General features: G+C 46.4%; 2 protein-coding genes across 5 annotated transcripts in view; one reads left to right on the plus strand and one right to left on the minus strand.

Annotated features, from left to right (window-relative positions):
• ZWILCH (zwilch kinetochore protein) overlaps nt 1-1230 on the plus strand; it is a 33794-nt gene extending 32564 nt beyond the window's left edge. For both annotated transcript variants that reach the window (XR_003684108.2, XM_036009458.1), the window contains exon 19: nt 615-1230. The gene's annotated coding sequence lies outside the window, so the exon portion shown is untranslated. The remainder of the gene's footprint in view (nt 1-614) is intronic.
• Nucleotides 742-15509, minus strand: LCTL (lactase like). Of its 3 annotated transcripts, none has more exons than XM_028507447.2 (14): nt 15426-15509; nt 14734-14873; nt 12223-12386; nt 11344-11431; nt 10957-11066; nt 9379-9507; nt 9183-9278; nt 7769-7823; nt 7514-7675; nt 4179-4453; nt 3546-3672; nt 3211-3410; nt 2278-2341; nt 742-857 (listed from the first exon to the last, which is right to left on the minus strand). In XM_028507447.2, the coding sequence occupies exons 2-14, from the start codon at nt 14849-14851 to the stop codon at nt 742-744; spliced, it is 1704 nt and encodes a 567-aa protein (XP_028363248.1). In that variant the 5' UTR covers nt 14852-14873; nt 15426-15509. The 3 variants fall into 3 exon arrangements, with proteins under 3 accessions (XP_028363248.1, XP_035865342.1, XP_035865347.1); XM_036009449.1 differs by having other exon boundaries at nt 14734-14887; nt 15426-15495; XM_036009454.1 differs by lacking the exons at nt 12223-12386; nt 15426-15509 and having other exon boundaries at nt 14734-14791.
• Between the last annotated feature and the right edge of the window lie 502 nt (nt 15510-16011).

Raw genomic sequence — 16011 nt, forward strand, 5'->3', positions numbered from 1 at the left:
TAATGGAATAGCATTTTCTATTATCTTACTGTTTTTGTTGTTGCAGAAACAATATTAAATAGAATCAGATGAGTAAAATACCTGATATTATTCCTTCTTAAGTTGTGTTTGTCCTCAGATAAATGGAGATTAGTTAATTTTAGCATAGTTAAGAATAAAATGAACTCTTATTTTAAGAAACAAAATGTCCAATTACAGGAAAGCTATATAAATTAGTTATATTTCTTTAAGATATTTCATTGAGTGAAGTGAATTGGAATTAGGAAGTGTATATGCTCATTTGCTTGGTACCCCCTAAGCTTTTCCCTGGTGTGTGATCGGACCCCCAGACTGAACGGATTGCTGTCTGTAGGTGACTGACTCTGCCCCTCGTGTGTAGGACAGTGCTGAGATGGCGTTCGTGTCTGCCTTACAGTTATGTTTCTGGGAAGACTAGAAAATGAAAAAACATCAAGTCGTAAAACAATTTGTACATGATTTCTTTTTGCATAATGAAAATAGATTCATAACATACAGCAAAATATTAACATTGACTTTGAGAAGGGTAAGGTGATGGGTGATTTTTATTTTACTTATTAAATGCTTATTTTTATTTTCTAATTCTTAAATCCCAGCATAAGCCCAAAAAGAAAAAATTACAGAACCTGAAATAGGAATGTATATAAATCTTCGAAGCAGAAAATGGATGAAGATCGGAGATTCTCTCTGAAAGATGAAGCTGCAAAATGGGGTAGCCCTGTCTCAGCTCTGGCTCCGCAGGAGGAGCATTAAGAGAACTGCAGCAATTAACACACAGAGGGTGCAGACTGTGGGTACCACGATCTCCGTCGCCATCTGCATGTGGCTTACCAAAGGCTCTGAAATGGGAGAGAAAACACCAGCGCAAATGGGAATGTGATCATTTTAGCAAATACAATTTCATCCTGAAAGCTTTACCTGTATTGGAAAAACTTGGAAAATGCTATCACACTTTCTAATTATTCTCACTTTCTACAGAAGAATGAAATGTTATAAAAAATTATGTGAGGGCTTTGGAAAATATTTCAGAAAATATAGGATAAAGCATACCTAAATTTGGCTCTTCCATAGGTACTGTAATAAAGTCTAAATGTGTATTAATACTTGTGCTTACGATAATTAATCTCTGAATATTAGCAGCTATGTCACATGGTTTTTATAATTTTCACTGCAGGGATTTATGAAAGAAAAATCCTTGGCAAACATTTCCAACCTTTCAAAGATGTTATTGTGTATCTTAAGAAGAGTTTCTACATTGAAATTTTGCAAGGTTATTCTTGCATAGTTAAGTAATAGTCCTGAAGAGTTGAATGTTAAGCATATTTCATGTACATGAATATAGCAGTGGACATTGATTCAATACTTGCCTTTAGGTTTTGTGCCAGGGACCCTGGTTACCAAGGTAAATAAGGCATAGACCCTGCTCTAACTGGGTTCACAGGCTCAACAAGAAGTTCTCCATCATGTCTGTACATGATAAAGGTTTATTTTAGTTTAATGAAATATACATCCTTAATATTACCTGCTTATTTAGATGTGGGAAGAGGGGTAGGCACAGTGGTATACTGGATTATAAAAGTAGCTGAGTTGGCAGGGTTAGGGTTAGCACTTTCTGCCTCTGGTACCATATTAAACTTGCGTTTGTTAAAAAAGGAAATATATTTCTCTGATTGCCCTTACAGAGATATAAAGACAAAATTCAAAGAAACAAATGGTATGTGCTGGCATTTCTTGATATATAGTTGTGTCTTTTTTTATTCTACATCTCTAAGCTTTTTAGATCCCATTGCATAAAAAATGATGCCTTCCATGAGGTCAGGGACCTTGTTTTGTTTATTACTATTTCCCCAGTTCTTAGAATATCCCCCCACCTTAAAGTGGGTGCTAACAATTACTTGCTGAATGAGTAAATATAATATCTCGAGTGTTCTTTATTTCATTTGGTATAATGGTTGAATTTTTCCCTCCTTCCATAAGCCCACTATAACAAAATGATGGATTTATAAGTTTACAGTATGATTCAAGAAGAAAAGAATAGAGTAGCTAAAATATTTCTCTTTCTGGTAGGTTTTTAAAATATTTTAAATGCTTATAAAATAGAAATTTGAAATTGCTTCAAAGTAAAGAAAAAAACATTTTTAATCATTTGGTTTTAGAAGATTGACCTAGGGTAGGTCCACATTTTCAGATTTTGGTAATATCATTTCCTATATAATTATGTGGTTTAATTATCAAAGGGGAGAATTAAAATACACTCACCTGCAGCAAGCATCTGGTTGTTGATAGAGCAAGTTTCCAAGGCTTTAAAGTACCAACTTTCCACCTAGTGAAAAAAAAGCCACTTGGTGATTAATGTTGTTTTTAATCTGCTTGTAGATTAAATTAGTTAACATTTATTAAACACCAATATGCATCATTGTGAAGGGGTCAAAAAAACCCCAATGGTATTCTTGAGGAGTTCATAATCTAGTGCTGTCCTAGTGAATGCCTCAGCTTCCATAGTCTAACTGGAGTCACCCTAAAAAATGTTGGTAAATAAGTGAAATTAATTTTTTTGGTTATTTTTATTATGACATTCTAAATTACAACTTGTATTATCATTAGTAACATAGAGAGCTAATAGAGAAAATTGTATGTCATTGAAGAATTGGCAATATTTGTTTACACTAAGATTCAACATTTAGCCTTGACCAGGCAGCTCAATTGGTTAGAGCATTGTCCTGATATGCCAAAGTTGTGGGTTCAATCCCTGGTCAAGGCACATACAAGAGTCATTCAATGAGTGCATAAATAAGTAGAACAACAAATCAATGTTTCTTTCTCTCTAAAATCAATCAATAAAAAGATATATTTTAAAAAGATACTTTTAGAAAAACAATAATTTAGAAAAAGACTAGTGTATTAGTCTTTATGGACTAATATAACCTAAACACACAGGACTCCTGCGTTACTGTAGTCTGCCGTTAATATTCTGCATGTTAGGGGTAAATTTTAAGGTGTGCTTACCCTGTTCTAGGCAAAAGAACAAATAGGTTGTACCAGTTAGGCTGAGAGACCAAAGGGCCATGCTCCCACACACCCCGGTCCTCTTTCGTGGAGGAAAGCAGGTAGAGGTGCTGGCCCAACTCTGTGCCCCGCAGCTGCCCAGCTCTTCTAAAATCCAGAGTGAGTAACATGGAAGATTAGTCCTACCTCTCTTGGATTGGGAAAGCCATTGGCGGTGATAATCTTCTTGTAATATTGAACTGAAGCCTTTGGATACCGTGGTTTATTTCTGTTTTTAAATTCGACATAGTAGAATCCGTATCTATCTGAGTATCCTTTCTCCCATTCAAATTTATCCAAAAGAGACCAGGAAGTATACCCTTTTATGTTAGCCCCATCTTTTATAGCTGCAAAGACATTTTATTCCATACTTAATACATTTCATTTACTTGGAAAAATAGTACTGGGAAGAGAAATGTTTTCATTTAGAAACACGTTTTAGTCAATCATGTGTATGAAGACCGTGTTGGTTTGTATCTCACCTTTTAGCATTTCATTTATATATCCTTTAAGGTATTGAATTCTCCACTTGTCACATAATTCAGTGCAGTGTAATTTTTGGGATGCTCCATTTTCCATCACATATATGGGAGGATCACCATATTGAGTCTGAAAGTGAGTCATAGTAATGAATATCTTTTAAAAATCCAACTTGTAGGTGGGTTTCTCAGTCAGGCACATAGAGACACGTGTCCAAGCCTGTTGTATTTTAACCATGTGTGTTTCGTATTTAGTAAATGCCAGCTCACATATTTATTTAGAGATGAATGCAAGCAGGAGGCAAGTTCATATGAAAGAATACTTTTCTCAATAAACCAACATCATTGTAGAGAAAATGTACCTCAAGTCTTGTTCTTATCTTACCCAGATATTCCATTTCAGGTGAGAAGGGCAGCAAAATAACTAAATGTGCAATAAGACTTTTAGCTACAGTTAGATACATTGAAGTGGTTATTTACAGTAGGCATTAGTCTGTAAGGTCGAAATCAGCCTCTGAAATGCGAGTAACTGGATATATTTTGTTAACTTTAAGTGTAAGCACCTGCGCTTAAACTGTAAGACCCTGGATTCAGGTAAAAAAACATGCCTTTGAACTAGCTTAGTGGAATGATCACCTGAGCGAAGTTGAGGAGCCTCCTTAATCCCCATGGCACAGAATATAGCTGCTGAGACCCCGTATCAGGCCAGTTTGGGTCAGCCAGTTCTACTAGGTCACGATCGTTCCGGTAGCTGGGCCCCTGGCGGGCGGGGTAGTTCCTTTCTGTGATGTACCGAGTTGTAAAATGACCTAGTCCTAAGAAATCAGATGTGCCTTTAATGTAGCTCTTTTCCTGGAGTGAAAACACTGGTAACCTCGACATATCCAGGCCTTGCTCTGCACTCTTTCTTCCTGTTGAAAGAGAAAAACAATTTAACAAAGTTTTACCCTCTCACAATCATTTTATGTACTAGGATGATACTGACATGTTGACATAGAACCTGTCATCCAAATCCTGGGCTTTGGGGTTTATTTGTATGGAAAATGTAACCTTAGCTTTTCAAACTGGAATTTTGACATTTGAATACTATCCAAAAATTTAAAAGTTTATATTGCTTAAAAGTAATACTTTCATAGATTATTCAGTAACTGGTATGAAGACATGTGTGTAGCCATCTGGAAAATAGTAGAGTTGGATTCCTGTATTATTCATTACATCAAAAAGTGGTGACTTTGGTTGCCTCTGGGAAGGGAACTGCAAAGACAGTGCGGGGTGGGGGGACATGTGGTCGTGTTCGTGCTCTGTTGTAGGGTAAGTCAGCTGGTACACCTCTGTACTGAGAAATTTTGTTCTAGCCTTCAAAATTGTAAAAATATATGTCCTCTCACTGATCAATTACAAATCCGTTTACCCTACACTTTACTTACACATGTAAAAGGATATATGTACAAGGATCTTCACTGTAGATTGAGTAGCAAAAGGTTAGAAACAATCTAAATGTCTGTCAGGAGAGACTGCTCAAACAAATGATGGGATATTTCTCAGTGCCCAACACTGCAGCCGTTGGAATGAAAGAGACAGTACCTTGTACACCAACATGGGAAGAATGCCAAGATACGTGTCGGAAAGAAACAGAGATGCACAGGGTTGCCTCCAGTGAGCACAGTAACCAGTACTGCCCAGCAGCAGCGCTTTTGCTCGCATGCACACGCGGTCCAAGCCCAGAAGTGCACTTCCTCATGGGGAGGAGGGGGCAATGGGGAAGGGGTGGGGCAGAAGGCTGACTTTGTCCTTTCTTGTACTTCAAAATATTTGAAACATGCATGTCATTATATAATCTATGCAAAAAGTTTTAAATGAATAAGTAAAAGTAACATTTTTATGAGTTGGTATAAAATATAACCATACAAATGTTTCCACAGAGACCATTGATTTAAATAAATGAAAACTTTGTATTATTAAATACCTTTAAACTATTAGCATGTTACTACTTTCAGTTAAATTTAGTAACTTGAAAAAAACCACAAGTTATTGCCACTATACTATCTTTAATACAATAGCCACTCGCCACATGTGGCTCTTTGAATATGGCAACTGAATTAAAGATAGTATGACTGCATCCTTAATTCAGTCACATCGAAGTACTGAATTTTTTATTTTTAATAGACAAATAGCTATAGGCTGTCATTGGATAGCACAGATATACATTATCTGCATAATGTGTATCTGTATATATCATATCTGTATATATATACATTATTCATAACATTTCCATCATCACCAAAGTTGGTCAGCATTGGTCTAGAATTACTTTTGTTCATGTTTATTGTGAATAAAAGGGTGCTTGAGATGCCTGGAAGTAATTTGTGAACAAGATTTCAAGCAGATGCTTTCACTAGTAAAGAAAATATTAACTGCCCAGAGGATCTTTCTTTCCACGTTGTACAAAGGAAGAGTTCAGCCCAGTTTCCACTTGAGTTATCACAGAGTTGTGTGGGGTGATTGGCCTTAAGCCAGGGTCTGCTCTATGACAAATAATCTCTTTAGCTTTTAGTGCAATCCTGCGTGGCTCCTGCAACGGCCTCTGAGGCCCCAGGTGAGTGAACACACCTTGCGAATGATGGGCTGTGCCTCCCGGAACACAGGCGTTGTCTCTGGTCACAAGGGCTTTCTACTTGTGCATCTTGAGGAAACCGTTCCCAAGGTTTTGAGTGTATGTGTATAGACACGCCACACAACTGGTTATTGTCAAAAGATATTTTAGAGATTTTGTTTCATCCTTCATTTTCAGGTGATAAAGCTGACACCCAAAGAGGTGAAGCACCTTGTCCCGTCATTCACTGGTTAGTGGCAGAGTTGGAACCAGATAAGCCTGATAAAGGGTGCTTCAGAAAGGGAAGGTGTTGACATGTTGCCAGTTCTCAAACATCCAGGATAGCCTTGTTGCATGAGATTATAACCTATTTCAATATCATCCTTGTCTCTCTTTTTTAGTGAGATGTGGGCTGATACTTCCAAGTCACACAGATAATACATTTAGATTCCTATGGCCAGACACTGCTGGTTGCCTTCCCAGTAGTCTCATGTCTGTCTTCTTCCTTGCCCTCTTCCAAGGACCCATATCCTTTATGGGAGTCCTGGCCCCTGCCTGGCCTCTGAGGACCTCATCCTGGTGGTCTAGGGCACTCCAGGGCATATGGTTCTGTCCCTTGAGGCATAAAGGGGAAGCAGCTTTGGGTGGAAGCTGTTTCCTGGGAAGATTCTCCTTGTTAGAAACAGATATGACAGAGCTATTTCCCTTTTTCTGCCCTTGGGTGTTAATGTGTAAAGATGTGATGCCTGGAGCTGCTGCAGCCATCTTGTGGCCATAGAAGTTGAGGTGCCAGAGTAGAAAGATGGAATGAACCTGAGTCCCCAGAGACACCCCTGAGGGTTGGATTAACCTAGCCCTGGACCATCCTCCTCTGGACTCAGGTGAGATGATAAATTCCCTACTTTCCAAGTGACTTTAGTTGGGGTTTTCTGTCACGTGGCACTTAAGCGCATCCTCGTGAGCTCTACCTGTCTTTATTCTCTGACACTTGAAACCAGAGCTTGGAGGGAATTTCCTACGTGTCAGAAAGAACTGGCAATAGAACTGATGCCACCCATGACCGTGTCTTTGATTTCTCTCTCCTACTTCACTGCAGTTGAAATGGAGTGGAATGAGAAGACAGGATAGCAGGACATGAGAGCAGCTGAGAACTGCTGAGTTTTTCTCCTGGGTTCTAAACTTGGGATTTGCTTGGGTGTTCCCCACCCCCACGCACACCCCAAATTCAAATAACCAGTTCTCAGTTCTTTGGGGGCGAGGTTATCCCTTGGGTGCCTCACTCAAGCCCAGAGTCTTCTACCCCCCGCCTTCTGGTCATTTCCCATGAGTTCAGTGCAGTTGCCGGGGTATCTGGAGTTTGAAATGGATCTCGGCTCACCAATACGCTCCTTCATGACCTGGGGGTAGTCGCCGGCATAAATGGGGTTGGCAAACCAGCCCAGGCAGAACTGCAGGTATCTCTCGGCAGCTTCTATGTCCTTGGGATTACTGATGTCCACTGGCTCCCCCCACTCGCAGTTTAACGAAATCCCCACCAGCCCTTCAGGAAAAGAAGGAAAAAGGGGTGACAGGAATGGGGTCACTCCTCTGGGCACTCGTCTGTTCTCTGCACGTGGGGGGCGGTGATGCTCACCTTGCTGCTTGCTGCGCCACGTGGTGTTGTAGGAATGCCAGGCTCGGGCGTGGGCCTGAGAGAGGAAGGAGTGCGTCAGAGGGGTCTCGCTGTCCACTCCTCTCCTCCCTTTCAGACGGAGGTGGCCTTTCTTTCCTAACTCTAGAGATCCAGGTGGAGTCCTGTCGTCTTCATGAGTCTGGCCTTGACTATCCCCGGCCATAGTCTCCCACCCTCTGGCCTCGAGAGGCACTTATTCTCTTTGTACGATAGAGGAAACCTGGTCTACCTCTGGCACAAACACACAAACCACCACTTTGTGTTATTACTTCTCAGGTTTTTGCTGAAGCCTCTTCCCATGTTCCTGGTTGTTGTTCTCTGGGGGCACCAAGCAATGCTTTTCCCATCACAAGCTCAGGAAGCTAGGAAAATACTAAGCGCCTGGAATAGTCTTGAGAAATGGGATTCAAAATGTGCCAACATAATCCCTACCAGTGACCCACTGATGTCTTCATAGCTCTGCCCTTTAAATATTCAGTTTAAGAAATCATAAGCCAATTGTAGAAAGAGAAAGTTCTCTCCCCAACATGAACTTGAGGGTGTGCCACGTCACCCAGTGGCCCCTTGCCTTCCTGCTCACATTGTCCACTTTCTGCCCAGAGTCCATTGGAGCCTCCCGCCCTCACGTCCCTGCCCTCCAGCCATTGTCACCTGTAACCTCCTGCATGTCCTGTAATGTGACCCAATTCCCTTCCTTCTCATGCTTTCCTGGGGGCCCCTGTAACCATGGTGAGGCACCTTCAGCATTGTTGAATCTCTTTTTCACGTTGCGCCCTAAGTGAGCTTGGTCATCCTGAAAGACCACGTCCCCTGCAGCTCTTTCCAGCAGAGACCGTTTCCCCCACGTCCCACACACCTTAGAGAAGTGCCTGCCTCGCTCTTCACTGCTGCTTCTAAACCATTGTCCTTCCTCCTCCAAAATCCCTAGGTCTTTTGAAGTTCATGCTGTCAGAGGAGCGCTCTTCACTTCATCAACCTCCCATTACTTTTGCTTATTCATTGAAGATTTTAGCCCCTAGTTCTCTGTCACTCCCACCCCCTCCTGTCACCATTGCACACAACACAGCTTAGACCTATAGGTGACGAGTTTTCCATGCATGTGCCCAATCCCTGGGCTAGACTGTAAGCCCTAGAGAGCAGCCACCATATATCATCTCAGCCGCAGTGTCCAGCGGAGCGCTGGACGGCAGGACCCTCCCGCCTCAGTCCCGTGGAAGGAAAAAGGATGGTGTGAAAGTGCTGCGGGATGTGCTGGCTCGGCCGTGGGGCAGCGGAGGACTGGGCGCAGGCTCGGAACCCCGGGGCAGGCCGAGCTGACACTGGGGCTCATCGCTCCACACCAAACCCAGACCCCTCCCGGGAGGACCCGCCTCACCTTAATGATGTGGTGTGCCGCCTTGTACAGGCCTGTGCCGGGGAGCTTCAGGCCTGGTGCGTGCTGGCCCGTCTCGTAGCCTTTTTCTGCCATTGTCTACAGGGATGGCAAAGGGACCAAAGGACCCGTGAGCAGTGGCAGGGTGCACTTCGGTCTGGGCAGTGGGTTTTCTCACCTGGAGAGGGGCCCTCCTTACCCAAGGATCGCTGAAAGTGACCCAGTGTTTCACCCGGTCCCCAAAGGCCTCAAAGCACAGATCGGCGTAATCACTGAAGTAGCTGATCATGCTTGCGTTCTGCCACCCGCCGTACTTGACCTGGAGCAGCTGTGAATAGAGAAGTGGAGAGAGGAGCAGGTGCCCCAAGGGTCTGTCTGCAGAAAAGATGTGGAGCCTTTTGGCCGAGTGTGTGGGAGAAATATGGGTGGCTGATCGCAGCTGCACAGGGTGTTTAGAGGAGAGGGGAGCCAAGATGCAGGGTGTTGAGCATTAAGACCTGAAGGTGGTGGAAGGGAGGAACCATGATAATACGTGAATGTGGGTGACCTGTGTGACACACCTTACACAAACAGGATGAGGAGCAGAGATGGTGTTAGACTCCTGCTTAAGGGGCACTTGATGGGGTGGATATTTAAGAAAATTTGCCAAGGGAAAGAGGTCTGACCATGGGGGAAGAGTCTTGAATATGCATTCTGAAGCAATAAGATGGTGGGCATGAAAGGTTGATTAGGGTTTTGAGGGCCGTGCAGTTGTCAGCAACCTCAGAGAAGCCTCTGTTAGGAGAGTGGATTCTGCTTTCTTCCGCAGAGGGCTCTTTCCCACCCAAAGGCTGAGGGCAGGTTTTCCCAGGATTCATCATATTACGTACCAAGCTCTCCGTGGTGGGTTTGAGGGGATGCTAAAGGGAAGGCAATCAACCACGGAAAACTGGGAGTTTGTTGCCAGTTCACCTGCCAAAAGCTGGCCCTCTGCCCCCAGCCCCAACATAGAGGCTTATGGTGACTCCCCTTCCCACAGAACAAACCCGTCAGCCCCACAGTTGAGGCCATCTGAGTTACTCCTCCAATCTCTATCCTTCCCCCACCTGCCCGCTCCCCAAACTCTAGCCAAATCACTTGCCCAGCCCCTCCCTGTCTCCTTGCCACACCCCTGTAGCCAGAATGCCCCTTCCTCTCACTCATGACCCAGCCTTTCAGAGGGCCAGTCAGATTTCATCTTTCTTCGACACCTCCCTGAAGCCACATCTCTGTCCTCTGACCTCCCACCTCCCTGTGCACAGAGAGTTACATGCATGGCTCCTCTCCCGGCTAGACTGCGATCTCTGTGGGCCTTGTTGAATGAATGAAAAAAGTTGCTTGAACGGTGATGTCTAACAGTGATGTTCTTAAGCATGTTGAGACTTGGAAATTGCTTGGGGGCGGGGCTCTTGTACGAGCACATATGGTGCTGGCTCAAACAAATGAGGAAAAGGCTAAACAAACTTGTTATTCTACCATGTCATCAGATCTTACTCTAAAGATGTTTTTTTCTTTATAGTGTGAGTTGTTTTTTAGGACAAATGTTTTGGGAAAACATCAAAATGCACACTTATCACTTACTACAAACATCAGTTAAACCAGCGCAACCTCCCTGCCATGGGTGAGCCAGAGAGAGTTCTTCTTTTCTCCTCTCCATCTTTTTGTCCAGGCCCATCTGCCCCACCCTGGCTGCCCCAGGTGTCCAGGTCAGGACTCCCTCCTGTTGAGCTGAGCTCCCCGTGGGCTGCTGAGCACTCACCTGCGGGAGATCCCAGTGGTGCAAGGTCACAATGGGGGTGATGTTGCTCTTCAGAAGGGCATCGATGAAGTCGCTGTAGAACTTGATTCCCTTCTCATTCACACGGTCACCTGAAGGTGAGATGAAAGAGGGCTTGATGAGGGCCATGGGCTTGGCCTTCTGAGATGTGGCATTCATAGGCCTAAAGGCCCCTCAGCCCACCAGCACTTGGGCCTCAGAGTGGTGCTATAGATGCTCTCGGGAGCCCAGCTGCCTAAAGAGCCCATGTGAGCTGCTACCAGAAGAAACCAAGTCTGTGGTTCCTCTGCCCAGGACTGGGGCATCCTGTAAAGCTAACGTTGCCTAAAGGGGCTGCGCTTGGGCTGGGGAGGGGCTGCCCTGGCTTACCTCGGACACCAGTGGGTAGCAGCCGGGGCCAAGACAGGGAGAATCGGTAGTGGTTCACGTGCAGTTCCCTCAGCAGAATGATGTCCTCCTGGGCAGAGAGGGCAAAGGGCAGGAGGCAGAGCAGGGTCACCTGGGACCCTGGGGTGGGCAGGTGGAGGTCACATTGGGTGGGCAGGTAGGGGGCTCCCAGGACAAGGCTTACTTATGTTTGTACTCCCAGTGGGTGAGGAAGCAGCTGTTTCCTCATCCATACAATAGGTGCCTACACCTGCCCCGCTTCTTCCTGGGGGTATGCCAAGAGTCAAATAAAATGCGGGATATGGGGCACTTTGAGAAGGCCGTTGGGGTATTCCTAATAAACTTGGGTGATGAATTTCCCAAAAAGTCAATCCAGAGAGGAAAGTGGGTGCTGAGCAGAGGGACTAAGGATGAGCTGGTCCCTCTCCCTCCACGGGGGCTGACACAAATGCAGGGATCAGGGATCCAGGCCACTGAGGACTATAGGCCCTGGGCTGTGGCGTCTGTTCTTCGGCTACCCGTCGCTCAGCTACTCCACAGGGCTCTCAGGCTGACCCCCAGGGCTTATGCTGCCTCTGAGAACAGAGCCCCCTGGCTTAGGTAGGGCCGGCCCCGCTTTCCTTTCCTCCTACATCTGTATTCCCACAACCTGCACACACCCTCAGACCCTGGTCCCAACTGGCCCCGTTCCCTTTGGTGGGGAGTGTTCAGTGGAGCACAGGGTTAACACTGTCACCTGGACTCCCCCAGTATGTCACCGCCCACCTCCCAGCTAGCTGTGTGCTCAAACTCCTCCCCCCCCCAGCCGCGCCCCCCCCCCCCCCCCCCCCCCCGTCCCCACCACTCACACCCTTCACTCACCTGGACCTTGTAGTAGCTATTACAGGCCACATCTGCTGTCTCATCCCCAAGCACCTTTCCTTTCCCGCTGTGTGTGAAGGCATCCCAGATGCTCGGCCCTTTCCCTTCCTGGTCCCAGGCGCCCTCCGTCTGGAAGGCGGAACTGCCCACCCCCCAGGAGAATCCTGCAAGTAGAGACCGGAGCTGGGCCCTGGGCCCTCCCACTCCCTGCCCGGCACCCAGACCCTGGGCCATGCTTCCCAGGCCACAGGGCAAGCCCCTCTCAGCAGCCTGCCCCTGCCTCTCTGGAACTGGGAGCATCTGGGGCAGATGGGGAAAGACATAATGCATTAAAATATTTTTGGGGGGGAGACTTCTGGCCAAGATGGAGGCATAGGTAGACACACTGTGCCTTCTTGCACAACCAAGATAGGGACAACAACAATTTAGAAACAGAATAACAACCAGAACTGATAGAAAATTGATCTGAATGGAAATCGGACAACCAAGAAGTTAAAATAGATGCATTCATCCAGACCAGTAGGAGGGGCAGAGTCGGGCAGCTGGGCACGGGTCACAGCACAGAGAGCAGAGAGCATTGGGACTGGGCAAGTAAGGCAGCCAGGGTGTGCAAGACTGCAGCTGGCAGACCCTGGCCAAGGGGTGGCAACCAGCAGACCCAGCAAGGTGGCGATTGTGAAACAAGATACTGTGCGCAACCCAGGATCCCAGTGCTGGGAAATAGAAGCTTGGGGCACTGATTGAAGACATCTGTGGAGATTGAGGCACAGGGAGAGACTCCCAGCCCCATAGGAGAGGTCCTTGGAAAGTCCCACAGGGTGCATAAGCCCACCCATGTGGGAATTGGCACCAGAGGGGCCCAGTTTGCTCAGGGGGAGCAGCAGAAGGGACTGAGGTCCCACGGAGAGTAGAGCAAGCGCCATTGTTCCCTCTCAGATCCCGCCCCCACATACAGCATCACAACCCAGCAACTGGGGTGCCCCGCCCTGGTGAACACCTAAGGCTCTGCTCCTCATACATAATAGGCATGACCAGACTGGGGTGGGGGGAGATGGCTCAAACAGAATTAAAAGGTACACAGACAGTACTTTGAAGCGACCGAGAGATGGCCAACCTATCAGATGCACAGTTCAAAGCACTGGTGATCAGGATGCTCACAGAATCGGTTGAATTTGGTCGCAAATTAGATGAACAAATGAAGGCTACAATAAGTGAAATGGAAAAAAAAATGCACAGGGAACCAATAGTGATGGAAAGAAAGCTGGGTCTCACATCAATGGAGTGGACCAGAAGGAAGAAAAATAACATACAACCAGAAAAGAATGATTAAATAAGAATTCAAAAAAATGAGGAGAAGCTTAGGAACCTCCAGGACATCTTTAAATGATCCAGCATCTGAATTATAGGGGTACCAGAAGGAGAAGAGGAAGAGCAACAAGTGGAAAACTTATTTGAACAAATAATGAAGGAGAACTTCCCCAATCTGGCAAAGGAAATAGACTTCCAGGAAGTCCAGGAGGCTCAGAGAGTCCCAAAGAAGTTGGACCCAAGCAGGAACACACCAAGGCACATCATCATTACATTAGCCAAGGTGAAAATGAAGGAGAGAATCCTAGAAGCAGCAAGAGACAAGGAGACAGTAACCTACAAAGGAGTTCTCATCAGACTGTCAGCTGATTTCTCAAAAGAGATCTTGCAGGCAAGAAGGGGCTGGAAAGAAGTATTCCAAATCATGAAAGGCAAGGACCTACGTCCAAGATTGCTCTATCCAACAAAGCTTTCATTTAGAATGGAAGGACAGATAAAGTGCTTCTCAAATAAGGTCAGGTTAAAGGAGTTCATCATCACCAAGCCCTTATTTTATGAAATGTTAAAGGGACTTATCTAAGAAAAAGAAGATAAAAAACATGTATAGTAAAATGACAGCAAACTCACAACTATTAACAACCACACCTAAAACAGAAACCAAAAGAAACTAAGCAAACAACTAGAACAGGAACAGAACCACAGACATGGAGATCACATGGAGGGTTAGCAACAGGGGAATGGGAGGAGGAGAGAGGGGGAAAAGGTACAGAGAATAAGTAGCACAGATGGTAGGTAGAAAATAGACAGGGAGAGGGCAAGAATAGTATAGGAAATATAGAAGCTAAAGAACTTATGACACATGGACATGAACTACAGGGGGGGACTGTGGGTGGGAGAGGGTGTGCAGGGTGGAGGGGAATGAAGGGGGGGAATGGGACAACTGTAATAGCAGAATCAATAAAATCTATTAAAAAAAGAAATAGGCAAAAAAATATTTGATACAAAACAGCCCCATTAGCATATTATCTGTATAATAATTTCTGAAAAACCTGTTAGGAACTTCTTTTATTTTTAGAACAACTACATGTAGTTATTTTCTACATTCTACCTGTCAGGAAGCTAAAACACAAAACTTTTTGACAAGCCAGCCAAGGTGGGCAAGCTGACAGACAGGTGGACAGACCAACAGAGGAGTGGACGTACCAAGTGGGAAGGTTCCGTAGTAGAAGGAGGCCTCTTCTGGGGATCCCTTCCTGGCAGCCCCCGGCCTGGACGCCAGCAGTAGCACCCACCAAAGGGTGACAGCCGGCCCTGGCTTCATGGCACTCAGCCCTCCTCCATTCCTGGGAAAGCACACCTGACGGGTGGAAGCCCATGCAGCCAGGGCTGGGGGGCCAGGCCCCAGCTTGGGGCAAAGGCCAGAAGGGGAAGAAGCCCAGAAGAGGAGGGGAAGAGGAGGAGGGGGCACTTTATCTAGAGAGGTGTTGGCTCTGCCAGGGTCAGGCTGAGGCCGGGCACCAGATATGACTCCTGCATGAGACACTACAGGGGAGATGAACGCTGGGCTTGGGAGCTCTGGGTCTGGTGGGGAAAGCTCCCAACCAGCCCCACTCCCTGTGTGGTAGGGGGGACCCGGCCCACACCCTGTGAGAGGCCCTGATCTAGTGGGAAAACCACCTCTGCCTTGGAGGAGCTCCAGTCTGATGGGGGAGGTGGGACAACTGTGGAGCTATGGCACACCCCCACTCACACACTGGTGCGTGCAGAGGGGACAGACACCCCGACCCAAGCCGGGAACCCTGAGCAGGGTTGCCATCCAAGGGCCTCTAGTCCTGAGGGTCAGAGCAATTCCCCCCACTGGGATCCCCTTTCTGATGCCAGCCTCGCCTGCTTACCTAGGATTGTTGCTGGTCCCGGACACCCCCAGAGCGGTACCTGGTAGCCACAGGGCTCTCACGCTGACCCCCAGGGCTTATGCTGTCCCCTGAGAGCAGAGGTCCCAGCTGGGTGGAAGGCTCTGGTTGGGGGTGTGGTCAGTGGCTTAACCCCCCATACAAAGACCTTCAGTATCCCCATTCAGCGGTGTGGGCAGGAATGCTGAGCTGGACAGTAGGGCCTGAGTCAGCAGCTGGGCAGTTTGCCCTGGGTCCAGGGCAATCCAGTTGGCCTCCTCCCAGGGCAGAGGGGCAGTGACCCAGTCCCCTGACCTTTCCTGGGCCTGATGTGCCACACTTTCATCTGCTAAGCTTAAGGTAGGTCTGTCTGGGTGGGATGAGCATGTGTGGGCATCTGTGTCTGTTGACCTCTCCTTGCTGCCAGAGAGAATTCGATGTAGAAGGTAGAGCTGGTTTTTCCACCTTGCCTTCCTCTCTTTGGATGCCTCACCTATTCCTTCACTCATTCAACCAGGACTGTCTGCTAGAACACACCTTCCCTGGAGGCTCAGCACCTCCTTCTCCCTACCATGGCTGCCCAGGTCCC

This window comes from Phyllostomus discolor, chromosome 1 (genome assembly GCF_004126475.2).
Source record: "Phyllostomus discolor isolate MPI-MPIP mPhyDis1 chromosome 1, mPhyDis1.pri.v3, whole genome shotgun sequence".
NCBI classification, from domain to species: Eukaryota; Metazoa; Chordata; class Mammalia; order Chiroptera; family Phyllostomidae; genus Phyllostomus; species Phyllostomus discolor.